This window comes from Megascapheus bottae, chromosome 11 (assembly GCF_031878675.1).
Source record: "Megascapheus bottae isolate mThoBot1 chromosome 11, mThoBot2.hap1, whole genome shotgun sequence".
Taxonomy (NCBI): domain Eukaryota; kingdom Metazoa; phylum Chordata; class Mammalia; order Rodentia; family Geomyidae; genus Megascapheus; species Megascapheus bottae.
The window spans coordinates 57,117,594-57,143,104 of NC_143519.1; the positions used below are offsets into that span (position 1 = coordinate 57,117,594).

Sequence of the window (25,511 nt, forward strand, 5' to 3'; positions counted from 1 at the left end):
TTTCTTTTACTTTCTTCATTTATTCCTTTCTCTCTCTCTCTCTCTCTCTCTCTCTCTCTCTCTCTCTCTCTCTCTCTCTCTCTCTCTCTCTCTCTCTCTCTCTCTTCTCTCTCTCTCTCTCTCTCTCGTCAATTGTGGGTCTTGAATTCTGAGTTCTTCAGCTTAAGGGTATCACTCTACCAATTGAGCCACAACACCACTTCTGGTTTTCTAGTGGTTAGAGATGAGTTTCATGTTCTTTAGTGTCCCGGCTGGCTTTGAACCTCGATCCTCAGCTCTCAGCCTCCTGAGTAGCTAGGATGACAGGTGTAAGCACCAAATTCTTGGCTCCAGTTATGTGTTTGAATTCTCACAGACCACCTAGCCTTCTTTTTCCATATTCAAACCTGTACCTGTAATTTTGTTGTTCCTGGTAAGATTTGCTCTTTTCCTTCCCATTTTTCCTTTCTTAGGCAACACATATCTTGTCGTGTTTCTGAAACTTCAAATCTGAACTTTTACTTCTCCTGTGGTAGGACTTCCTATACTCATAACCACTTTTTTTTTTGAGTTGGGCTCTTGTTGTGTGTCAGGCTAAATGTAAAATCTTGATTCTCCTGGCTCAATGCCAAGATCATAGGTGTGAATCACCACATTCAGTTCCTGTAACTGCTTCTTTACTCATCTGCATTTACCACCAGGCTGTAAATTCTGTGAGAATAGAAGCCCCTCAACCCCCACCTTTTTTTTTAACTTACAGTTAGTTCTCAATTATATTTGTTTGTTTCCTTGAGTGTTTTGGTTTTGCCAGTTTTTGAGCTTGAACTTTGGACCTGAGTGCTGTCCCCTAGATTTTATGCAGCCCTCTAGCCACAGCTCCACTTTTGACTTTGTTTTTCTTTTGCCAGTCCTGGGGCTTGAACTCAGGGCGGGGGAGCACTGTCCATGGCCTTTCTCAAGGCTAGCATTCAACCACTTGAGCCACAGCACCACTTCTGTACCAAGGAATCAGGTCTTCATGCATGCTAGGCAAGCACTCTACCACTAGGCCACCTCCCAGCCTCACTTCTGACTTTTTGTAGTTAATTGGAGATAAGAGTCTTACAGACTTGCCTGCCAGGGCTGGCTTTGAACCGTGATACTCAGATCTCAGCCTCCTCTAGCTAGGATTATAGGTGTTCCCTTAGTGCCCCACTGAATCCTCACTTATTGAGTGAATGAATGAATTCCTGGATTGTTACTACTTTCTCCTCATTTCCCTCCAATAAAACTTTCTTGTTGCCTTTCAGCAAATTAAAATCCCATTTGTGTGATTCATCTTCTGCTCAGGGATTCAGAGAATCTGCTTCCTGTTTGCTCTGTCACAAATAAATAATTAGGGTGTGAGTGTGTGTGTGTGTGAGATTGCACACAAATGTGTGTATTGTTAGCAGGGCTTGAATGCTTGTCATGGGTGCAGTCTTTTAGATTTTTCTATTCAACTATTTGAGCCACAGCTCCAGTTCCAGATTTTTGGTGGTTAATTAGGGATGAATGACTCCTGAGGTGACTTTGAACCATGAGCCTCAGATCTCAACCTCTGTGTAGCTAGGATTACAGTTTTTCTGGTCCTTCAGTTGGCTTCCCTGTTTTTCACTATCATCCCAACACATTCCTCTGTTTTGGCCAAAAGGCCCCCTCACTCTAGTCCTATGAATTCTTGTCTCTTGCCTTTAAGCCTGGCTTTCCTTCCTCTTTGGACTTCTCGTTGCATTTTCATCTAAGACCAACTTGTCTGAAGAATGTAGCTCAAGCCCTTGTTCTGTGAAATTTGTTCAGCTTTCCTTATTTCCTTTCTTCTGGACCTTCCTCCATCATCTATATATCTTTAATTCAGTTCTTTAACTGTTCTTCTTCTGTAAGGTTGTTTTTTTTAAAAAAAAGTTTGCAAATTATTGTTATAAAGGCAATTATTTACATAACAAATATATTTGTTTTTGGACAGTGTTGCCTCTTCCCTTACCCTCTTCCTGTTTTTTCTTCCTATCTCTTCCCACGAGTTATATAGCTCACAACATAGTGCCTAGTAAGTACCATTGCTGCATTTATTCACCCTTTCTGTACAAACAAAAAAAAATTAAGGAAACAAAAACAACAAAGAAGAAAAACCCTTTTATTTCTATTTCTTGGAGTCCATTATTTAATATGCTCAGAGGTAATAGGCATTGTGCCTTCCTGTTCCTCCCTGAAGAACTTCTGTAGGCTTTGTCCACACACTTGAACTATGATGCTTTTGAAGATAGGAATGGGAATAGTTGGGATCAATTTTAAATTTCCCCCCCAAATATTCAGTTATTTAAAGTTTTTTACTCAGAGTGGTACTGGAAAGTGGCAGAACTCTAAGAGATAGGGCCAGGTATATGGGGGAGGGGTGATACAGGGCCTTGAATTCAGGGCCTGGGTGTTGTCCTTTAGCTTTTTTGCTCAAGTGGCACTCTACCACTTGAGCCACACCTCCACTCCCAGGTTTTTACTGGTTAATTGGAGCTGAGTCTCAAAAACTTTCTCTCTGCCAGTTTCAAACCATGAACCTCAGATCTCAGACTTCCAAGTAGCTAAGATTACAGGTGTGAGCCACCAGTCCCAGAAGAGATGATCTTAAAATGTACACTCTAAATTTGCCTTGCTACCAAGTTCCCAGAGGCCTTGGACGCCGAGGCTGTGGCTGAGGTGGAGGCTGCTTGCCCATGGAGCCATGTTTGAGCAGCAAGGGTGAAAAATACAGACGCCTCCTTGTTCCATGAAGGCCGATGAGTGGGTCTAGCCTCCCAGCAGCCTCTTCTCATGAACATTCTTTGTAAGACTTGGTAATACCTGTGGAAGAATCAAGCTAAGTCAGTCTTTAATTCTTTTCCAAACAGTATATCTAAGTTTTGCAATCACAAGCACCAACCAGGAGAATATATATTCCATGCAGAAAATGATGATGCACGGTTTACCAAGATGTTTACACTGAATATAAGAAGTAAGTTAAATTGTCAATAATCTCTCCCTCCCTCCCCCACCTCCCCCCCCCCTCTCTCTGCCAGTCCAAGGGATTGTAGGGACTGAACTCAGGGCCTGAGAGTTGTCCCTGAGCTTTCAAGACTAGCACTCTACCACTTGAGCCACAGCTCCACTCTGGACTTTTTGATGGTTTATTAGAGATCAGGCCAAAAAAAAAAAAAAATGTGGGCCAAGAATTTGGCATAGTGGTAGAGTGCTTGCCTAGCATGCATGAAGCATTGGTACCACTATATAGAAAAAGCCCAAAGTAGTGCTGTGGCTTAAGTGGTAGAGCTCTAGCCTTGAAAAAGCCCAAAGATAGTGCTCAGGCCCTAAGTTCAAGCCCCAGGACTGGAAAAAAATGATATCTGGCAGAGGAGGAGGGAGAGAGAAGGGGAAAAGCATAGCAGAGGTCTTGGGCCATCTGGATATATGAGGGCCCCCCCAAAGCATCCAGCTTTCCCCCACCCCCAGGTCCTCAGGACTGAACTTAGTGCCTGGGCACTGTCCCTGAACTTTTTTTTTGTTTTTTTTTGCCCAAGGCTCATACTCTACCACTTGAGCCACAGAGCCACTTGTGGCTTTTTCTGTTTATATGGTACTGAAGAATCGAACCCTGGATTTTTATGCATGCTAGGCAAGCACTCTACCACTAAGCCATATTCCCAGCCAGCACCCAGCTTTTCCTGAAACCAACTGTAAGACCCACACTGCAGATGCTTATGTTGCATATTGTTTTCTGTTGTCGTTTGTTTTTAGGGAAGCCGCAAGTGCTAGCAGAAGCAACAGCAAGTCAGGTGTCTTGCTCCTCAGATGGATACCCTGTACCCTCATGGACTTGGAGAAAGTGTTCAGACAAGTCTCCCAAGTAATCAGAATCTGATATTTCTCATAATAGAAGACCATTATGAGACCAAGGCGCTTTTACCTAACACTTCTTTCTCACAAATACAAACTAATAAAAATGCTGACATGCTTAACATGCTTACATCAGGAATCAGCTCTAATTACCCATGGCCACTCATTGTTCCCTAGAGCTTACCCTAGATGAATGTCATTTAGAGTTCACTAAAACTTAGAAAGCTAACTTGCCATCTAATCACAGTCCCAGGCGGGACTGTCTGACTTTGTCATTTCTTTTCAGTTGCACAGAAGAAATTACTGAAGGAGTTTGGAATAAAAAGGTGCACAGAAAAGTATTTGGACAGTGGATAACAAGTAGTACACTGAATATGAGTGAGGCTGTAAAGGGGTTTTTGGTCAAGTGCTGTGCATATAATTCAGTGGGCACGTCTTGCGAAACAATTCTTTTAAACTCATCAGGTATGCAGCAAATTCTTCCTTCCCTTCTTCTGTCTCTTCTTCCCTCCCTCTCTTCCCTCCTTTGTTTCTTTTATCTCTGTTTCTTTCCCTCCCTCCATCCCTCCTTTCCTTCCTTCCTTCCTTCCTTCCTTCCTTCCTTCCTTCCTTCCTTCCTTCCTTTCTTCCTTCCTTCCTTCCTTCCTTCCCACCTTCTGTCCTGTCTTTCTTTCTTATTTTGGGCCAGTACTGGGGTTTGAACTCTGCCTGGGTACTGTCTCTCATCTTTTTTTTTTTGCCGGTCCTAGGGCTTGAACTAAGGGGGGGTGGGGCAGGCCTGGGCACTGTCCTTAGACACCTGTTGCTCAAGGCTAGTGCTCTGCCACTTGAGCCACAACATCGCTTCTGGCTTTTTCTGTGTATGTGGGACAGAGGAATCAAACCCAGGACTTTGTGCATGCTAGTCAGTCACTCTACCACTAGACCACACGGCCAGCTCCCTATCCTTCATCTTTGTTCGCTCAAGTCTAGTGTTCCATAACTCCACCTCCACTTCCAGCTTTTGCTGGTAAGTTAGAGAATAAGAATCTCATGGACTTTCCCACCCAGGCTGACTTCAAACCTTGATCCTCAGATCTCTTGAGTAGCTAAAATTGCAGGTGTAAGCCATCATGGCCTTGGTAATAATATTTATTATAATACCTTCTATCCATAGTTCCCTGCTCAGACTTAGTCCTTGTCTTTATACCTTATATGCAGGGAATTTTCACAAGAAAGTGTAGGATCAGAGTCTGAGAATACAGGGGTGTTTTAAGTCAGGCGAGAATTCCCCCGATGTATCCAGTACAGTGTTGCATTTAAGGCTGATGTCTACTTACGTTATTGTGAGTCTCAAGTTACACTCGTGGTATAATAAATGTCCACTGAAAGAGCCAACTCTGATGAGGCAGATTTAGTCATTTGGCCTTTCTATTATTTCCCCTTTTCTTAGTCTCCTTGTTTACCTTTAGCTTCCTGTTTTATAATTTGACTTTGCTTTGTAAAACTCACCTAAATTATATAGCTCTGAAACATAGCCTTAGTTCAAATTAACTGGAATCAGAAGGCTAGGATGCCTCTGATCCACACCTGGAATCCTGTCAATTCAGGAGGCTGAAATCTGAGGATCACAATTTGAAGCCAACCTGGGAGAAAAAGTCCTTGAGAGTCTTATCTCCAATTAACTAGCAAAAGACTGGAAGTGGAGGTATGACTCAAGTGGTAGAATATCAACCTTGAGAGAAAAAAGCCAAGAGGTGTGAGGTCCTGAGTTCAAATGCCAGAACTGGCACAAAAACAAACTAACAAAAACATCAACAACAACAAAACAAGCAAAAGAAAAGAAAAAAAAAGAAGTCTTCCATGTTTGTAGAAAGAACACTATGACTTCTGAATCTGAGGTATTTTAAAGAATCTGATTTGGGCTTAAAGGATGGGTTTAAATGGATATCATTCTGGTAACTCCTAGGGAAAATTTTTTTTTTCTTTTAAATGCATCCAGGATTGTTTCAAATTTTCTGCAAGAGAACTTATCCTTCAGAGAAAGGTTGCCTGATTTCCTGTGGGGAGCTTGCTTACACATAGGGCTGGCAAGGACCGAATGCAGTGGTCTCTCAAATAGGAAGTGAGAGATTCTAATGAATACTGTGCTATGTCTAATTTTTGCACAAGAATTCTGTCTCATTACCTCATTGCCTAGTGATGCTCTCTTCTTACAGACCCGTTCCCTTTCATCCAAGACAATATCTCCTTCTATGCAACCATTGGCCTTTGTCTTCCCTTCATTGTCGTTTTAACCATGCTGATTTGTCACAAGTACAAAAAGGTAAAAGCAAGAGTCAACCTGCATGACTGTTTGGGTGCTCTGAAGAACTGCCTGGCTACTCACTGATGCCTTATTTTATCTCTGAAGCAATTCAGGTACGAAAGCCAGCTCCAGATGGTACAGGTGACAGGCTCATTGGATAACGAGTACTTCTACATTGATTTCCGAGAATATGAATATGATCTCAAATGGGAGTTTCCAAGAGAAAATTTAGAGTTTGGTAAGAGGTGAATGTTCCTGTGACATTTCTTCTTTTGGGGGCAAACCATTCTGATGCACCTCCTTCTGGTTTATCTTTGCAGGAAAGGTACTTGGATCTGGGGCTTTTGGAAAAGTGATGAATGCAACAGCCTATGGAATTAGTAAAACAGGAGTGTCAATCCAGGTGGCTGTGAAAATGCTGAAAGGTACAGTACAAGCTGTGGAATAGTATCAACAACAATGGGGCTGGGAGTTTGGCCTAGTGGTAGAGTGCTTGCCTAGCATGCACGAAGACCCGGGTTCGATTCCTCAGTACCACATACATAGAAAAAAGCCAGAAGTGGTGCTGAGGCTCAAGTGGTAGAGCTCTAGCCTTGAGAAAGTCCAAGGACAGTGCTCAGGCCCTGAGCTCAAGCCCAGGACTGGCAAAAAAAAAAAAAAGAGCTGAACTACAATACAAGATAATGGAAGGTAGCTGCCTGCTCCCCTCTATTCCAGCACTTTTCTCCTTCCTGTTTTTATGTGTTGTTTGTTTTTTCACCTGGTACTGGAGCTTGAACTCAGAGCCTAGATGTTGTCCCTGAGCTTTTGTGCTCAAGGCTAGCTCTACCACTGGGGCCACAGCACCACTTTTTGGTGGTTAATTGGAGGTAAGACTTTCACTTTCCTGCCTGGACTGGTGTCACACTGATAATCTTCCGATTAAGTGTGAGTCACAGGCACTTGGCTGTACCTGTCTCTTTTCTATCACTTCTCTTGTTCCTGTTTTTGTTTGTTTTTATTTTTGATTTGCCCTGGTAACTCAGAGCCTGGGCTCTGCCTCTTAGCTTTATCCACCCAAGGCTGGTACTCTACCTCTTGAGCCACACCTCTATTTCTGTCTTTTTGCTGGGAATTGGAGGTAAGAGTCTTAAGGACTTTCCACCGAGGCTGCCTTCAAACCACAATCCTCAAACCTCAGCCTCTTGAGTAGCTAAGATTACAGGTGCGAGCCACTGGGGCCTGGCTTCAAAAGTCTCTCTCATTCAGCTCATCCAAACTGAGCTTTCTCAGTTCTGCCTTTCATCACAGCTCCTTCTGCACTGTGATCAGGAAGGTAGGATGGGGAGAAGCCACAGGCCACGGAGCTAAGTGAACCTTTGATACTATTGTCATCCCAACTCCTCAGAAGCTCTCCCTATCAAGTGTCCTGTCTGTTGTCTTCAGGGTCCATCCTCCTCTCTCTGTTTCCATCTCCTATCCCACTGCAGTAACTTGCAAAGCCTCTGGCCTGTATCCCCGACCTCTTCTGGGGGCCTTCTATGTTGTAGTCCAGGTGACAGTTATGAAATGCAAAACAAATTATATCAGTTGCTTCCTTTCCATCTCCAGTAGCTTTCAATCACGCTCAACATGGTTCACACAGCCTGGAGTGACTGGGGCACCGTGAAACCGTTCTTCCTCTTGTTCTCAGCACAAGAGCATACTGACCTCGTTTCAGTTCCTCAGAACACTGGTACTCCCGCCTCAGGGCCTTTGCACTGGAGGATCCTTCTACCTGCTCTTCCCCTTTCACTTAGGTACCTCCCACTCCTTTATCAGACCTCAGTTTACTTGTCACTTCCTCAGGAAAAGCCTTCTCTCCCACCACAGACAAGCTCAGACTCTCAGTATAGAGCATGGGCTATGCACGTACCAAAACTAAATAGATACAATTTCCTGCAGTATGTTATCTGAAATCCCTGTAGCCTTTTCCCACAGTCTTGGTCATAGTTATAATGTATGTGTTCATCTTCCTTTCATTCTTTTTTCTTTGTGTGTGTGTGTGTGGTTTGTTGGATACTAGGGTTTGAATTCAGAATCTGAGAGATGTTTCTTAGCTTTTTTACTCAAGGCTGGTATTCTACCATTTGAGCTCCCTGGTTTTTGGCAGTGAGTTGGAGATAAGAGGCTCATGGACTTTTCTTCCTGGGCTGGCTCTGAACCACAATCCTCAGATCTCCTGACTAGCTAGGATTATGAGTATGAGCTAAAAGTGCTCAATGAAAGTTGATGTTTTGGGCCAGTCTTGGGGCTTGAACTCAGAGCCTGGGCTCTATCCCTGAATTTTTATGACTGAGGCTAACACTCTACCACTTGAGCCACAGTGCCACTTCTGGTTTTCTGGTGGTTAACTGGAGATAAGAGTCTCTTGGACTTCAGTGCCCAGGCTGGCTTTGAACCACGATCCTCAGATCTCAGGTTCCTGAGTAGCTAGGATTACAGGCATGAGCCACCACACTGGGCAAGTTTGACCATTATTTTATGCTACTCCATTGACAGAAAAAGCAGACAGCTCTGAAAGAGAGGCACTCATGTCAGAGCTCAAAATGATGACTCACCTGGGCCATCATGAGAACATCGTGAATCTGCTGGGAGCCTGCACGCTTTCAGGTAATCAGCTTCTCCCAGAAGCATCCAGTCCAAACCTTGCAGCCTGAAGGTACAGAGAGCATTTCTCCTCGTTCTTTCTTTCATCAGTCATGGAGCTTCAACTCTGGGCCTGGGCACTGTCCCTGAGCTCTTCAGCTCAAGGCTACTGCCACAGTCCCACTTCCCATTTTCCAGAGTCTCATGAACTTTAGTGTCTGGGCTGGTTTTGAACAGCGATCTTCAGATCTCAGCCTCCTTAGTAGCTAGGATTACAGGCGTGAGCCATCGTGCCCAGCTTGTGCTTTCCTATGTCCTGACATGGGCTCCTGGTTCAAGAAGCATTAGATACTGGGCACTGAATACACCAGATGCTGCAGTGTACAGTGCATTGGTCTTGCTTGCTTTCTTGGATGTATCATATAATTCAAAACAGTTTTGTGGTATAGGAACTCCTCCTTCTTCTGAGAAGCTGCCATTAATGCAGTAATGAAAATAATTACACAGCTTGGTCACTAACCCCATTGGACTACCTCCAAACATCCAAGGTAGAATGTCCAGCTTAATTTTTCCCATAGTTCTCTGGGACATGTTCTTTGATTCTTTCCCTCCCTGCCTAGAAATACTCAAGTGGGGTGCCCAGTGATCATTATTTCTGAGACAGCAGGCCTGGGGGCTGAGGCTAAAAGAAGAGGAAAAAGAAAAAAAGAGATGTAAGAGAGAACTGGGAGGGCTGGGAGTGTGGCCTAGTGGTAAAGTGCTTGCCTAGCATGCATGAAGCCCTGGGTTTGATTCCTCAGTACCACATACATAGAAAAAGCTGGAAGTGGTGCTGTGGCTCAAGTGGTAGCCTACTAGCCTTGAGAAAGCCCAAGGACAGTGCCCTCAAGTCCCAGGATTGGCCGGGAGGGGGGGGGGGGCGGAGGGGGAAGTAGGGGGAAAGAAGGGAGGAAAAAGGTAAGAGAGAGAGAGGACTGGGAATGGATTTTTCACTCCTGAGACAAACAGTATTGACCAATTGTGACAGGCAGCTTTTTTGCCAGTGTAACAAATATCTGAGGCAAGGTACAAGGCTCCAGAGTCTTACACCTGTAATCTTAGGTACTCAGGAAGCTGAGATCGCAGGACCGAAGTTTGAAGCCATCCACGACAGGAAATTTTATGATACTCCCCATCCAGAAGTTGGAAGTAAAGGTGTGGTTCAAACGACAGAGCACCAATCTCGAGCTGGGAAATAGCAGGACTGAGATGCAAGGGGTTCTTATATTTGTTTGCTGGGTCCTGGTGGCTTACACCTGTGATCCTAGCTACTCAGGAGGCTGAGATCTGAGGATCATCGCTCAAAGCTTGCCCAGAGAAGTAAAGTCTGTGAGACTTGTATCTCCAATAAACTACTCAGAAAAAACTGGACGTGGTACTGTAGCTCAAGTGGTAGGTGGAGAGCTAGCCTTGAGCCAAAAAAGCTCAGGGATAGAACCGAAACCCTGAATTCAAGCCCCAGGAGAGAAGAAGAAGAAAAAGAAGAAGAAGAAGAAGAAGAAGAAGAAGAAGAAGAAGAAGAAGAAGAAGAAGAAGAAGAAGAGGAGGAGGAGGAGGAGGAGGAGGAGGAGGAGGAGGAGGAGGAGGAGGAGGAGGAGGAAGAGGAGGAGGAGGCACACTCTCTCAGTGACCTAACTGCCTTCCTTTAGGCCCCACCTCTTAAAGGGAACTACCTTCCAACAGCATATAAGCTTGGGACCAAACCTTCAACCTAGATATCCCCACTGGTTTCCAGATCCCAACTGTGTACCCCACTGTCCACAATGCAACTGTCCTGTAACTCTCAGTAACAGACACACATCCAAGAAGATGGTGATGTTGGTAGGCCATGTGCGCAAGACCCAAAGAGAAAGACAAAAGGCTACCACTTGAGCCACAGCACCACTTCCAGCTTTTTCTATGTATGTGGTGCTGAGGAATCAAACCCAGGGCTTCATGCATGGTAGGCAAGCAAGCCAAAATTGAACTTAAAGAATACAAAGAGACAGACTCAGAAAAAATACTTTCCCAAAGTCAGGGAGAACTGAGACTCTTGTAGAGTATGATGTGTGGTATACAGACTTAGAAGAATAGAAACAAAAACAATTTAACTGTGTCTATTTAATTAAAACTGTATTTCAGGACCCGTCTACTTGATTTTTGAATACTGTTGCTATGGTGATCTTCTCAATTACCTAAGAAGTAAAAGAGAAAAATTTCACAGAACATGGACAGAGATTTTCAAGGAACACAATTTTAGTTTTTACCCCACTTTTCAGTCACATCCGAATGCCAGGTAAGAAGCTACATCTCGGGCTATGTGCCATAATTATACATCACAGGGCATTGACAAGTGGGATCCATAACAGTCCCATGGCCTGATTCTTAAAGACGTTGTGTGACCTGTAGGTGGAAGATGTAGAAAAGTCTCTTCTCTTTGCTACTCGGTTCTGTTTCATGATCCATTGTTTCTCAGTGATTCTTTGCGAGTCACGGCCCAAAGTGATTAAATAGGCCAGACATAAAGCTGGGAGCTGGTGGCTCATGACTATACTCCTAGCTTCCCTGGAGGCTAAAAATCTGAAGATCACTGTTTGAAGACAGCCCAGAGAGAAAATCCATGAGATGTTTATCTCTAATTGATTAGCAAAAAGCCAGAGTGGAGCCTAAGTGGTAGAGCACTAGCCATCAGCAAAAATGTCAAGTGAGAGTATGAAGCCTTGAGTTCAAGTCCCAGTGTTAACATGAAGAATAAATTTTTTTTCTGCTTGTGCTGGGGTGAACCTCACTTTGAAGCATTACAGGTGTAATCCCCAGTGCCTGGCTTGGCATAAGCTTTTAAAAGGAAGATAGGCAGGATTTAGAAATCCAAGAATGTGGACTGGGAGTTTGGCCTAGTGGTAGAGTGCTTGCCTAGCATGCACAAAGACCTCAGTTCCATTCCTCAGTACCACATTATACAGAAAAAGCCAGAAGTAGTGCTGTGGCTCAAGTGGTAGAGCTCTAACCTTGAGAAAGCCCAAGGTCAGTGCTCAGGCCCTGAGTTCAAGCTCTAGGAAAAAAGAAAAAGAAACCAGAGAATGTAGTAAATTTCCAAGTTCCAGTCTTTCTAAACTTTGTAATGGAAAAATTGTATTTACTTCTCTAAGGCATTTTCTCTTTTATAAAATGTAACTTCAATAGTCATCTCCCAGTATGACAGAGACTGAATATGTTGTCAAGCCAGTGAAACCTACAAGCCCAACCACACAGATGTTTCTAATGTGCACAGAAAATTAATGTTGAAAAAGAAAATTGATTTGATTTCTCTGTGCCACATACATAGAAACAGCTGGAAATGGTGCTGTGGCTCAAATGGTAGAGCTCTAGCTTTGAGAAAAGTCCAAGGACAATGCCAGGCCCTGAGTTCAAACCCCACGACTGGCACCAAAAAAAAAAAAAGAAAAGAAAAGAAAAAGAAAGAAAGAGAAAATGGATGTCTGATAGTGTGCTTTTGATCTAAAAGCTCGTTTATAATTGGAATCCATTTCACTGCAGAACCACATTTTGTCCTAGAAACTGCTGCTCAGAAGGAAAATGTAAATAATGAACTAATTTCTTTTAATAGTATGCCTGGTTCAAGAGAAGTTCAAATACACCAGGACTCGGATCAGATCTCTGGGCTCAATGGAAATTCAATTCATTCTGAAGGTAATATGTTATTCTAAATAGTAATACTTTAAAAAATGGATATGTTTGGTTGGTTGGTTTTGTTTTTGTTTTATAATGCCAATCTTGGGGCTTGAACTCAGTGCCTGGGCACTCTCCCTGAGCTTCTTTTGCTCAAGGCTGGCACTCTACCACTTGAACCAGAGCACCATTTGTTTATGTGGTACTGAGAAATTGAACCCAGGGCTTCATGCAAGCACTCTAATACGGAGCCACTGGGGCCTGGTTCCAGGTTATTCTTTGCAAAATTATTAGCCTGCAGATGCCAGTGGCTCCTGCCTATAATCCTAGTTGCTTTAGAGGCTGAGATCTGACGATCGTGGTTTGAAGCCAGACCAGGCAAGAAAGTCTGTGGGACTCTTATTTCCAGTTAACCAGCAAAAAGTTGAAAGTGGAGTTGTAGAACCCTAGCCTTGAGCACAAAAGCTCAGGGACAGCACCCAGGCTTTGTATTCAAGCCCCAGGAATGGCACAAATAAATTAATCTTTCTATGTCCTGAGCACAGGCTCAGCATAATGGTCATTACTAGGGCTGTTTGGTTATGTCTTTTAGTACTTGCCAAAAGACAAAAATAAGATTCTGTTAAAGACCTCCATTGGCTCCATTTGTGGTTCTAGACCTAGTTGACTTGTTTTACTCCTGAAAACAAGAGTGAAGTCTATCACTGGGCTGAGAAAAGGAAGTTAGTTTTTTGTTTTGTTTTGTTTTGCTGGTCTGGGGTTTGAACTCAGGGTCTGGGCATTGTGTCTGAGCTTCTTTTGCTCAAGGCTAGCACTGTCCACTTGAGACACTTCTGGCTTTTTCTGTTTACCGTGCCACTTCTGGCTTTTTCTGTTTATGTGGTACTGAGGAATCGATTCCAAGGCTTCATGCATGCTAGGCAGGCACTATACCACTAAGCCACATTCCCAGCCCAGGAGGTTACTTTTATAACAGAGAAAGCCTGAAGAAGGCAGAAAGGAAGAAAGAACAGAAGGATTGTTTCAAAGTTACTTTCTTAGGAACAGGGAAACAGGAAAATAGAAAAATGAATGGTTGACACATTAACCTTTTGCTCTTTCCCTTTCTTTCTTTCTTTCTTTCTTCCTTTCTTCCTTCCTTCCTTCCTTCCTTCCTTCCTTCCTTCCTTCCTTCCTTTCTTCTTCTTCTTCTTCTTCTTCTTCTTCTTCTTCTTCTTCTTCTTCTTCTTCCTCTCTCTCTCTCTCTCTCTCTCTCTCTCTCTCTCTCTCTCTCTCTCTCTCTCTCTCTCTCTGTCTTTTCTTTCTCTTTCTATTTTGGTTAGGTTGACAACAGAGGCAATTTCATTATAGTGCTGACAGATAATAGCCTATTTGGGGAATTTGAGCCTGTTCCTGACCTCTTTTTGCTCAAGGCTAGTGCTCTATCACTTGGGCCACAGCTGTACTTCCAGGTGTCTTGGTGGTTAACTGGGGATAAGCGTCTCCTAGACTTGCAATGGACTGGCTTCTAAAGGAGATCCTCAATGACCCTCCGGACTCACTAGGATTACAAGTGTGAGCCACTAGCACCTGACTTCCTATAATTTTTTTTAACACTTCTCACCTCTCTTCTCATGGAGATTTAATAAGGCAATTGCTTATTGTTTGGGAAAAGGTGAAGAAGAGTGCTCTTTTACAGATGAAGTTGAGTATGAAAACCAGAAAAGACTGGAAGAAGAAGAGGACCTGAATGTGCTTACATTTGAAGATCTTCTTTGCTTTGCATATCAAGTTGCCAAAGGAATGGAATTTTTGGAATTTAAGTCGGTAAGCTTCCTTGAAAAAGAAAAATAACTCCCCTCCCCCCAGAAAAAAAATGAAAAGATAATTAGGCACCAGTAGCTCACACCTGCAATCCTAGCTATTCTGGAGGCTGGGATTTGATGGATTAAAAGTCATCCTGGGCAGGAAAGTCTTGAACCTTTTTTTTTTTTTGCCAGTCCTGGGCTTGGGCTCAGGGCCTGAGCACTGTCCTTGGACTTTCTCAAGACTTAGCACTCTACAACTTGAGCCTCAGCACCACTTCCAGCTTTTTTCAATGTATGTGGTACCGAGGAATCGAACCCGGGTCTTCATGCATGCTAGGCCAAACTCCCCGCCCGAAACTCTTCCTTTTTTTAATTTTATTTTTTTGTGGGTCATGGGGTTTGAACTCAGCCTGGGTACTTTCCCTGAGCTCTTCAGCTCAAGGATACTGCCCTACCCTTGAGCCAAGCCCCACTTCCCATTTTCCAGAGGTTAACTGGAGATAAGAGTTTCTGGTCCTTTTTTGCCCACCCTGGCTTTGGACCTTGATCCTCAGATCTCAGCCTCCTGAGTAGCTAGGATTACAGGTGTGAGCCACCAAGCCCAGCTTAAGTCCTGAAACTCTTATCACCAATTAACCAGCCAAAGCCAGAAGTAGAGGTGTAGTTCAAATGGTAGAACACCAACCTTGAGTGAAAAAGTCAAACAAGAATGTGAGGCTTTATGTTCAAGCCCCCCTCAGCACTGGCAACATAATAGTAGTAGTAGTAATAATAATAATAATAATAATAATAAAGAGGTAGTCATATGCAATACAAGAAAAAGCGTGCTTTTTTGTTGTCTGGTTGATATGTTTCCCCTAAGCCCCGTCCTTTCCCCCAGTCTGCTGCAGAAGTAACCTTTACTATTACAGTATAAAGCCCAGGATCCCCTATAAGAAAATGCCAGTGTAACTCTCCCCATCTGCCCAAAGTGCCCTGGAGCTTCCTGGCAGGTTCTTGTATAAGAAGTCCTTGGAAATCCCCCCACAAAATGAAGTGTAACTTTGTTAGGGCTTTTTGGAAAGCCTTCAAGTTAAGCCCTGTAGGTTAGTGAGGCCCAGACTCAGCATGGTCTGCCAAGAAGGTCTATGTGTGTCTAGCCTGCATCTCTGTGTGGAAGGCGAATGACAGCCCTTAGGCTTTTTGCCTCCTTTCCCACTGTGGTGCAGGTTCTTGGGCTCTGCCACACACTATGCTTTGCCCTGGATGCGGTGTTCTTGCTGTCATTGCCTTTCAGCTTGCCCTCCCTCCTCTGCCATTTCTGCAGAAGCACATTCTACTTTCTTTCATCCTTTTCTCCCCATTATAGTGCCAAAAGGAATCCTTTTACTCCCCAAGGCTCACATCTTTCAATCTGATAGAATAACATGGCAACTAACAGGAGAAAAGGCATATATATATATATATATATATATATATATATATATATATATATAACTTTTATAGGCATGGAAAGCAGGGTCTGAATAAAATATGTAACTCAAAGAGAAAGGCCAAGTGGTTGGAGCTTAACTACTCTTTGAAGGGAGAAGTAGGGGGTATAGGCAATGTGTGTTTGTATATGTATGTGTGCATACACACATATGTACATTAGTACTGGGGCTTGAACTCGGGGACTGGGCACTGTCCCTTAATCTTTTCTTTCTCTCTCTCTTTTTTTTTTTTTTAATCAGTCTGGGTCTTGAGCTCAGGGCCTGAGCAATGTCCTTGGGCTTTCTCAAGGTTAGAATTGTACCACTTAAGCCACAGCACCACTTCCTGCTTTTTCTATGTATGAGGTACCAAGGAATCGAACCTGGGTCTTTGTGCATGTTAGGCAAGCACTCTACCACCAGGCCAAACTCCTGGTCCCTTAGCATTTTCTCTCAAGGCAGTATGCTATCATTTGAGCTAGAGCAACACTTCTAGAATTTTGGTGATTAATTCCCCAGGTTGGCTTCACACTTTGATCCTCAGATCTCAGCTTCCTGAGTAGCTAGGATTACAGGTGTGAGCCACCAGTGTTTGGTGACACAGGCTCTTTTTTTTTTTTTTTTTTTTTTTTGCCAGTCCTGGGCTTGAGCTCAGGGCCTGAGCACTGTCCTTGGACTTTCTCAAGGCTAGAGCTCTACCACTTGAGCCTCAGCACCACTTCCGGCTTTTTTTTCTATGTATGTGGTACCAAGGAATCGCACCCGGGTCTTCGTGCATGCTAGGCAAGCACTTTAACCACTAGGCCAAACTCCCGGCCCTCTTTTTTTTTTTTTTTAAACTGCTCCTGGGGCTTGAACTTAGGACCTGGGCACTGTCACTGAGCCTGTCTGTGCTCAAGACTAGCATTCAACCCTTGAGCAACAGCACTGCTTCTGGCTTTTTCTGTTTATGTGGTACTGAGAATTGAACTCAGGGCTTCATGCATACTAGGCAAGCACCCTACCACTAGGCCACATTCGAAGCTTTAATATAGGCAATTTTTTTGCCAGTCCTGGGCCTTGAACTCAGAGCCTGGGCACTGTCCTTGGGCTTTCTCAAGGCTAGAGCTCTACCACTTGAGCCACAGCACCATTTCTGGCTTTTTTTCCCTATGAATGTGGTACCGAGGAATAGAACCCAGGTCTTCATGCTGCTAGGCAAGCACTCTACTAGTAGGCTAAACTCTCAGCCACTAATATAGGCAATTTTTGAGGGTCAGTAAATTGCCTTTTTTTTCTGGTCCTGGTGTTTGAACTCAGGGTCCCTGAGCTTCTTTTGCTCAAGCTAGCACTTGCTCTACCACTTGTGCCCCAGCTCAAGTTCCACCTTTAGGTTAGTTCCATTGGAGAATCTTACGAACTTTTCTGCCCAGACAAGCTTTGAACCATGATCCTCAGGACTCAGCCTCCTGAGTAGCTAGAATTGCAGGCGTGAGCCACCAGTGCCCAGCTAGTAAAGGACTTATCAAGAATGAATGACCCTGAAGAACAGACAATGGGGTTGTAGGTCAGTGGCAGAGCACTGGTATAGCATGGGTGAGGCCTGGTTTGGGCCTGCAGTACTTTAGTATTGCAAACATAATCATAATAAAAAGAAAAGGAATAAACATCATCTGGAACAATTTGGGTATGTTTTCCTCTTTTCCTCTGCAAGTTTTATTTTGTTTTGCTTTAAACTTGGGCTCTTCCACTTGCTGGGTAAGTCCTCTATCATTGGATCCGAGTCTGTCTACCTGTTTTGCTTTCAGTTATTATTTTGAATAAGATCCAGGCAGGCCTAGCCAAACACCCTCAGATTTACACTCCCACTAGCCCGGATGACAGCTGTGAGTCATCATGTCCAGTAAGATGAGTTAATCTTCCTTGGCTAATGGCAATCAGCAAGAAGACTGAAGGTCGTTGTGTTTCTCATTGGTAGATCAGGACTTCAAGTAAATAAGAGAACTGTAGAGAAAAGCCTTAGAGAAAAGCTGATGTGTAAGTGGCCACTTTGAAAGAACCAACATAGTAGAGTACTGTGTCTAGAAGACAGTCCATAGATTCTTTCCCTCTGTTTCCATGTTTTTCCTTTCTTTTTCTCATTCTCTACCTTTTCTCCTCTCTTCGACTTCCTTTCTCATTGTTTCTTCCTGAATTTGAGAAGATGGATTTCAAATTACCATCTCAGCTGGTGGCTTGTGTTTATAATATTAGATACTTAAAAGGCTGGAGCTGGGCATTGGTGACTTACGCCTGTAATCCTAGCTACTCAGAAGATATGAGGATCTGAGGATCTGACATCTGAGGGTCACAGTTCAAAGTCAGCCCAGGCAGGAAAGCCTATGCGACTCTTATCTCCAATTAACCACCAGGAAAAAAAAATAGAAGTGGGGCTGAGGCTCAAAGTGATAGAGTGCTAGCCTTCAACAACAGAGCTCGGGGGCAGTGCCCAAGCCCAGAGTTCAAGCTTCATGACCAACAAACAAAAAACAGAAGTGGAAATGTGACTCAAGTGACAGAACACTGACTCTGAGCAAAAATGCCGGGAGTTTGGCCTGGTGGTGGAGTGCTTACCTAGCATGCATGAAGACCCAGGTTCGATTCCTCGGTACCACATACATAGAAAAAAGCCGGAAGTGGTGCTGAGGCTCAAGTGGTAGAGCTCTAGCCTTGAGAAAGTCCAAGGACAGTGCTCAGGCCCTGAGCTCAAGCCCAGGACTGGCAAAAAAAAAAAAAAAATGCCAAGCAATAGTGTAAGGCCTTGAGTTTAAGCACCAGTATTGGTACTCAAATGGAAAATGTGTGTGTGTGTGTGTGTGTGTGTGTGTGTGTGTCTATACGAGTGTGTTTATACATATATCTCCAGGAAATAGTAAGAGAAATAGTGGAAAAGCTTTCTGCAGGACTTTGTGCTTGGGTTAAAGGAGATTTGTGTGTACGTGTGTACGTATATGTGCGTGTGTGTGTGTGTGTGTGTGTGTGCATGTGCACGCACGCCAGTCCTGAGGCTTGACTTTAGGTCCACCACTTGAGCCACATCTGTACTTCTGACTAGAAGTACAGGTGTAAGCCACCAGCACTCGCCTTAAAGGCAATTTTTTTGTTTTTTTTTTATTAAAGAATTTATTAGCATTGATTTTTACATCATATTTCAAATGACAAGTTTAACAAACAAGCGTTCAAGAAGGGAATCTCTATATACAATCACTGGGACTTAGTTTTTAGAACATAATCAAAATTAGGCTCGTATGTCATAGAAACATTAATTTATGAAATCAAACATTATGTCTATAGAGTCATAGGTTTTTATGTCTATATAGTTATGTTTAGATTTCCATTACCATGTCCATAGCATTGGATATGCAAATATTGAGTCCTCCCTCTTGTACTCTTCGGATTTAATAGCCACATATTAAGGATACCATGCGCCTTAAAGGCGATTTGATGGGCAAGGCAAACCATCAGGAATGTGAGGCAGGGAAGGAACATGGGAGCATGAAAAGCAGCACTTTAGCTCTATTGCATATGGGTGATGGAATGGAGCTTAGTGAAGTAGACATGTGGATGCTTCTCTCTGAAGTGCAGGGAAGTGGTGTTTGGGTTGAAGTGGAGATTCAAGCCTTTGTGATAAATGGTTCGATGGAGGATGTGGAGGGAAAAGCTGCAGCTCTGGGGAATAAGAATGGCTTATGTCCAGGGCCCCAATTGTGAAGAGAAAAAACAAAATAGGAGAGTTGAGTACAGTACTCAAAGAGGGAAGGGTTCAGAAGAAGTTTGAACACAGTTGCAGACACTGTGAGAGATCAGACACGTTGAAACACAGTAGGCGCCATGCACTTTGGACCAGGGGTGGCACAGAAGCAGCGGCAGGAGGTGGTTGGAGAGAAAGGCAAATTGCTAGATGGCATTCATGAGCCACAGTGGCTTGTGCCTATGATTCTAGCTACTCAGAGGCTGAGATCTGACATTCTCAATTTGGAGTCAGCCTGGACAGACAAAAATCACTAGACTCAGATCTCCAGGTAACTAGCAAAAATGCAGAAGTGGAGATGTAGCTCACATAGCAGAATACTATCCTTGAAGAATGAAATTAAGCAAGACTATAGGTCCTGATTCCAAGTCTCAATAAACACACAGCCTGAGTCCTGAGAATTGCTGTTTGAAGCCAGTCCAGGCAGACAAATCCAAAAGACTGCTATCTCTAATTGCCAAGCAAAAACCTGGAAACCTGAAAGTGGAGGTGTGGCTCAAGTGACAGAGCACCAGCCTTGAGTGAGACAGCAAAGCCCTGAGTTCAAGATCTAGTACCAGCATTTAAAAAGAAAAGAAAAGATGGGCTGCGAAGATGGCTTAGTAGTAGAGTGCTTGCCAAGCATGCATAAAGCCCTGGGTTTGATTCCTCAGTACCACATAAACAGAAAAAGCCAGAAATGGCGCTGTGACTCAAGCGGTAGAATGCTAGTCGTGAGCACAAAGAAGCCCAGGGACTGGGCTCAGGCTCAGAGTTCAAGCCTCAAAACTGGAAAAAAAAAAACAAAAAGAAAGAAAGAAATTAAATAGTGGTACAAAGGAGATGCCTATAACCAAGTAATTTGCATGTGTGTATGTGTGTGTGTATGTATTGCTTGTCAGTCAGCTTGAACATGGGGCCTAGGTACTGGCCCTGAGCTCTTTTGCTCATGGCTGGTGCTCTACCACTTTGAGCCACAGTGCCATTTTCTGGTTTTCTGGTGACTCATTGGAGATCATAGTTTCATGGACTTTTCCTGCCTAGGCTGGCTTTGAACCACCATCCTCAGTTCTCAGCCTCCTAAGTAGCTAGCTAGGAATATAGATGTGAGATACCAATGCCAACCTAACAAAGCAATTTCTAAATACAGTATGTCTTGATCACTGTCACCCCTTCAACATTCTCACCCCCTTCAACCCACCCCTTCCCTTACTTTTCTAAGTTTGATGGTATATACGATGAATTCTCCCACCCATTTTCCTTTTCATTCCTCTTTTGCTCTCCTTTTGGCCCCACTAGCAGCCCCCCCCCTTTTGGAATAAAACATCCCTGCTTGGCTTCTGAAAGGCCCTTCAGCAACCACAGAGGTATGCACATTTTAGGCTGTGGAGTTTCCTGGACTGGAATCACAGGACAGGGGGACTGTTCAAGGCTTTAGATGAGACTTTCAGCCTCTGAGATCCCTACTGAACCTGAAACTAGAACAATTGCACTCAGTGCTTGTATATGTCATGGCAAATAACACTGGTTTCATTCTTTGTAGTGTGTTCACAGAGACCTGGCAGCCAGGAATGTGCTTGTCACCCATGGAAAGGTGGTGAAGATCTGCGACTTCGGGTTGGCTCGAGATATCCTGAGTGATTCCAATTACGTTGTCAGGGGCAATGTGAGCCTGCTAGTTTTATTTTACTTTTTATTTATCATGCCGATCCTGGGCTTGAACTCAGGGCCTGGGCAGTGTTCTTTGAATTTTTGTGCTTAAGGTTAGTGCTCTACCAATTGAGCCACAGTTCTACTTCTGGCTTTGTTCATTAGAGATAAGACTTTCTTGTCTGCACTGACTGTGAACTAAGATCCTCAGATCTCAGCCTCCTGAATAGCTAGGATTATAGGCATGAGCCACTGGTGCCCAGCTGGTTTTATTTTTATACTTCTAGTCTGTGTTTTGTCATAATTATGGGAAATATTTTCACTTGCTCTAATGTCTTTATGACATAGTAAACACATATATACCAAGTCCTCACATCACCTTGTTTTCCTGTGCTTAGAAGATGTTCCTGCAGCTTCAGGTACAACTCCATCTGTGATAAAAGTTGAGCCAAGGAGCCACACATTTATCTTGCCCCACCTAGTCAGAAGATATCCATTAGCAGCCTTGAATGGCTCCATCTTCACTTAAACAACAACAAAACCCAACCACATCTACTTCCTTGCATTGATTTCAGTTCCTTTAGCTGTGAAGTGGCCACTGAGTTAGGTTTCTAGTGACAAGAAATGCTAACAATTACACTAAAAACATTTTTCAAAATGTACAACATATGACACTGGGCACAGTGGCTCACACCTGTAATCCTAGCTACTCTGGAGGCTGAGATCTGAGGATTATGGTTCAGAGCCAACCCAGGTACTAAAGTCCATGAGCTTTTTTTTTTTTTGCCTGTCCTGGGCTTGGACTCAGGGCCTGAGCACTGCTATTGGGTTCTTCTTCTCAAGTTTAGAGCTCTACCACTTGAGCCTTAGCACCATTTCTGGCTTTTTTCTATGTATATGGTACCGAGGAATCGAGCCCGGGTCTTTGTGCATGCTAGGCAAACACTCTACCACTAGGCTAAACTCGAGGCCCTAAAGCCCATGAGACTTTTATCTCCAATTAACCACCAGAAAACCAGAAGTGGTGCTATGGCTCAAGGGGTAGACCAGTAGCCTTGAGCTGAAGAGCTCAGGGACAATACCCAGGCCCAGAGTTCAAGTCCCAAGACCAACAAAAAGAATAGAAAACACATAAATATTAAGTACAAAATGTAAAGCTCATGGTACTTAATGAATACATGTCATCTGTTACTATCAATGCTGGAAAATCTAAAACATGAGACTATATTTGTGTGTACATGTATGTCTATTTGTCTATATGTTGTGGGGCTTGAACTCAGGGACTTGGTACTGTCCATAAGCTTTATCTTTAATTAATTAATTAATTTTGTTCAAGGCTAGTGCTTTGCCAGTTGAGCCACAGCTTTACTGAAAGTAGAAAATTTTGAAAAATGTTTGCTGTTTAACTGGTAACAAGAGTCTTACAGCTTTTCCTGCCTGGACTGGCTTTGAACCTTGATTTTCAGATCTCAGCCTCCTGAGTAGCTAGGACTACAGGTGTGAGCCACCAACATCCTGCTTGAATTAAAAAACAAACAGACAAATGAACAACAAAAAACACAGCTGGGCACAGGTAGCCTAAATATGTAATCGTAGTTACTCAGAAGACTGAGATCTGAGGATCAAGATTCAAAGCCAGTCTGGGCAGACAAATCCATGAGACTCATACCTCATACCTCCAATCACCCAGTTATAGAGTGCCATTCTTGAGTGGAAAAAGCCAAGTGACACAGCAAGGCCCTGAGTCCAAACCCCAGTACTAGCGCATGTGCGTGCACGCACACACACACACACACACACACATACGGAGTATGACTCAGTGATGAAGTGTCGAGCCTATGCAAAGCTTTGGAATCTACCTCCAGCACCTCCCTGTCCCATAACAGAATTATAACACTTGGATTTCAGCCCCTTTTCTGCTTTGTCTTGGTTATTCATTAGGGAGATTTCTCTGCAGCCATCATTGTCCCTGTTTGTGAAATCCTATCAACAACAATACTGATGCAGTCTTGACTAAGTGCTTAGTGCTGTGCATATCTTCATTCATTTATTTCTCAGGGAGTCCACCTTGTTGAGGAGGACACTGGGGCACCAGCAGACACATGTACCATATGAACAGTCTCAGCCATGAGTCTATACCTCACCCATGTTACCTGCATGCAGGCTCAGTATTTACTTCCTAGGATTGTGGGAATAAACCAGTAAAAGCAACATAAAAGTGCCTTGTTCAGCTAATGAATGTGGAAAGTCAAGTCCATCTATATTCCCACTGGAATCAAATCATTGTTTTCGTTAATTTCAAACCTGCTTCCCAGTAATTACAGCTGGAGTCATGTGTGCTGAGCTCTCTTGGATGGACGCAGGCTTTGCCCTGCTGTCTCTAATGTGGACAGGTGGATTCCATTTGGAACCGCAATTAATTTTATTAATGAATCAGACAAACCAGGCAAGCTCATTTGATTCATTTAGCCCGAGTTTGTGTGGGATTTAATAGAGGGTTTCTGGGCCAGGAGTGTGGCCTAGTGGTAGAGTGTTGGCCTGACATGCACAAAGCCTTGTGTCAGATTGCTTGGTACCACGTTCACAGAAAAAGCCGGAAGTTGTGCTGTGACTTAAGGGTAGAGTGCTAACCCTGAGAAAGCTCAAGACCAATGCCCAGGCCCCGAGTTCAAGCCCCAGGACTGTCAAGAACAGAAATCAAAACAATAAAAGAGGACTTCTTTCTGGAGCTTTGATTTCACTTGGCAGATTAAACAGACACTGTGAAGGGCTTTGTCAACCCAGGAAAGCCATAATCAGTACCAAACCCTCTGCCCAGGGACCTAACCATCTGAATTCTTGACTCAGATCTGGAGGCTGTTCCTACGCAGTCTAAAATTCCCTGTCATGCTATATGGAAACTATAAAAGCCATCCAAACCATCCTGGTATCATTTCTGGAAGTGTTGACACAAAGCTCCCCTTGCTAACTTCTTGAGGATGGCATTTCTGCTCAGGTCTGGTTAGAAAAAAGAAAAATGTTGAGGCCAGGAGCGTGGCCTAGTACTGCTTGCCCAGCATGCATGAAGCCCTGGGTTCGATTCCTTTGTACCACATATACAGAAAGTGCTGTGGCTCAAGTGATAGATTGCTAGCCTTGAGAAAGTACAAGGACAGTGCCCACGTCCTGAGTTCAAGCCCCAGGACTGGAAAAAAAAATGTCATAGAGATTCTGGTCATGCTGTGCACGGTGGCTCACACCTGTGGTTCCTAGCTATTCAGAAGGCTAAAATCTGAGAACCCCAGATCAAAGTCAACCCAGGCAGGAAAGTCCATGAGGATTGCAGTTTGAAATCAACCCCAGGCTAGGAAGTCTGCGAGATTCTTATCTCCAAGTAGCTACCAAAATGCCAGAAATAGAGCTATGGGCTCAAGTGGTAAGATGCCAGTCTTGAAGGTCTTGAACAACAACATCAACAACAAAGGCTAAGGGACATTGCTCAGGCCCTGAGTTCAAGCCCCAGTACCAAAAGAGTGGTCACTGGCTTGAGCAACCACCCAGAGCTCTTCCTTTATGGATTATGAGTAACTACTCAAAACACAAGCCTATTGTCAGATGAGTGTAAAAAGAAGTGTGTTTTCTTTCATTGGCTACCATTATCTAGAATGTAAACTTGACAGTGAAACACTTCCACTCACTTGAGGAATGGGAGCAGTATTATGTGTGACCCTAGGAAGATAACAGGGGTGGAGCTGAGTGTCTGTACATAGAGAATTCACCCCTGCTTTCCTCTTGGCTTTGAGCAGGCTCGTCTGCCTGTGAAATGGATGGCTCCTGAGAGCTTATTTGAAGGGATCTACACAATTAAGAGCGATGTCTGGTCATATGGAATATTGCTCTGGGAGATATTCTCACTTGGTATGTTTGGCCCTTGCTGGCCTCCTGGGCTCTGGGCTGTCATCTTCCTGCTCCCTCTGCACCCTCCCCCCACTGTGCTGACTCCCAGTTGTTTCTTCCAGTAGCTTCTGCTCTTGCTTCTGCAATGGCATGTATCATTGTATGGGTTATTGGCTGATATGTGTAAGTCTGTCTTCCAGGCTGGTCTGTCACTAACTTGCTTGGGAGGCCTTGTCACATTTTGTTTGTTGGTTTTGTGATCATAAACATTGAACCTAGGCCTTGCTGTTTTTTAGGAAGCCACTCTAACACTTGAGCCATTTCTCTAGCACTTTTTTCTTTCCTTTTCTGTTCGTGTGTGTGTGTGTGTGTGTGTGTTTCCTCAAAGCTGATGCTCCACCACTTGAGACACATCTCTGCTTCTGGCTTCTTATTGGTTAATTGAAGAATAAGAGTCTTGTGACTGGGCTGGCTTTGAACCACAATCCTCAGCTCTGAGTCTGTTGCATGGCCAAGATTATAGGTATGATCTACTAGCTCAGATCTTGACTTTTGAC

General features: G+C 43.8%; 1 protein-coding gene across 1 annotated transcript in view; it reads left to right on the forward strand.

The window, feature by feature from the left end:
- Positions 1-25,511, forward strand: part of Flt3 (fms related receptor tyrosine kinase 3) — a 71,244-nt gene that overhangs the window by 39,776 nt on the left and 5,957 nt on the right. Inside the window, exons 10-21 of the mRNA XM_090341805.1 lie at positions 2,880-2,983; positions 3,763-3,871; positions 4,148-4,326; positions 6,060-6,166; positions 6,254-6,386; positions 6,469-6,573; positions 8,669-8,779; positions 10,916-11,069; positions 12,381-12,463; positions 14,121-14,248; positions 20,972-21,094; positions 24,864-24,975. Of these exons, the coding sequence (XP_090197931.1) occupies positions 2,880-2,983; positions 3,763-3,871; positions 4,148-4,326; positions 6,060-6,166; positions 6,254-6,386; positions 6,469-6,573; positions 8,669-8,779; positions 10,916-11,069; positions 12,381-12,463; positions 14,121-14,248; positions 20,972-21,094; positions 24,864-24,975 (1,448 nt within the window). The remainder of the gene's footprint in view (positions 1-2,879; positions 2,984-3,762; positions 3,872-4,147; positions 4,327-6,059; positions 6,167-6,253; positions 6,387-6,468; positions 6,574-8,668; positions 8,780-10,915; positions 11,070-12,380; positions 12,464-14,120; positions 14,249-20,971; positions 21,095-24,863; positions 24,976-25,511) is intronic.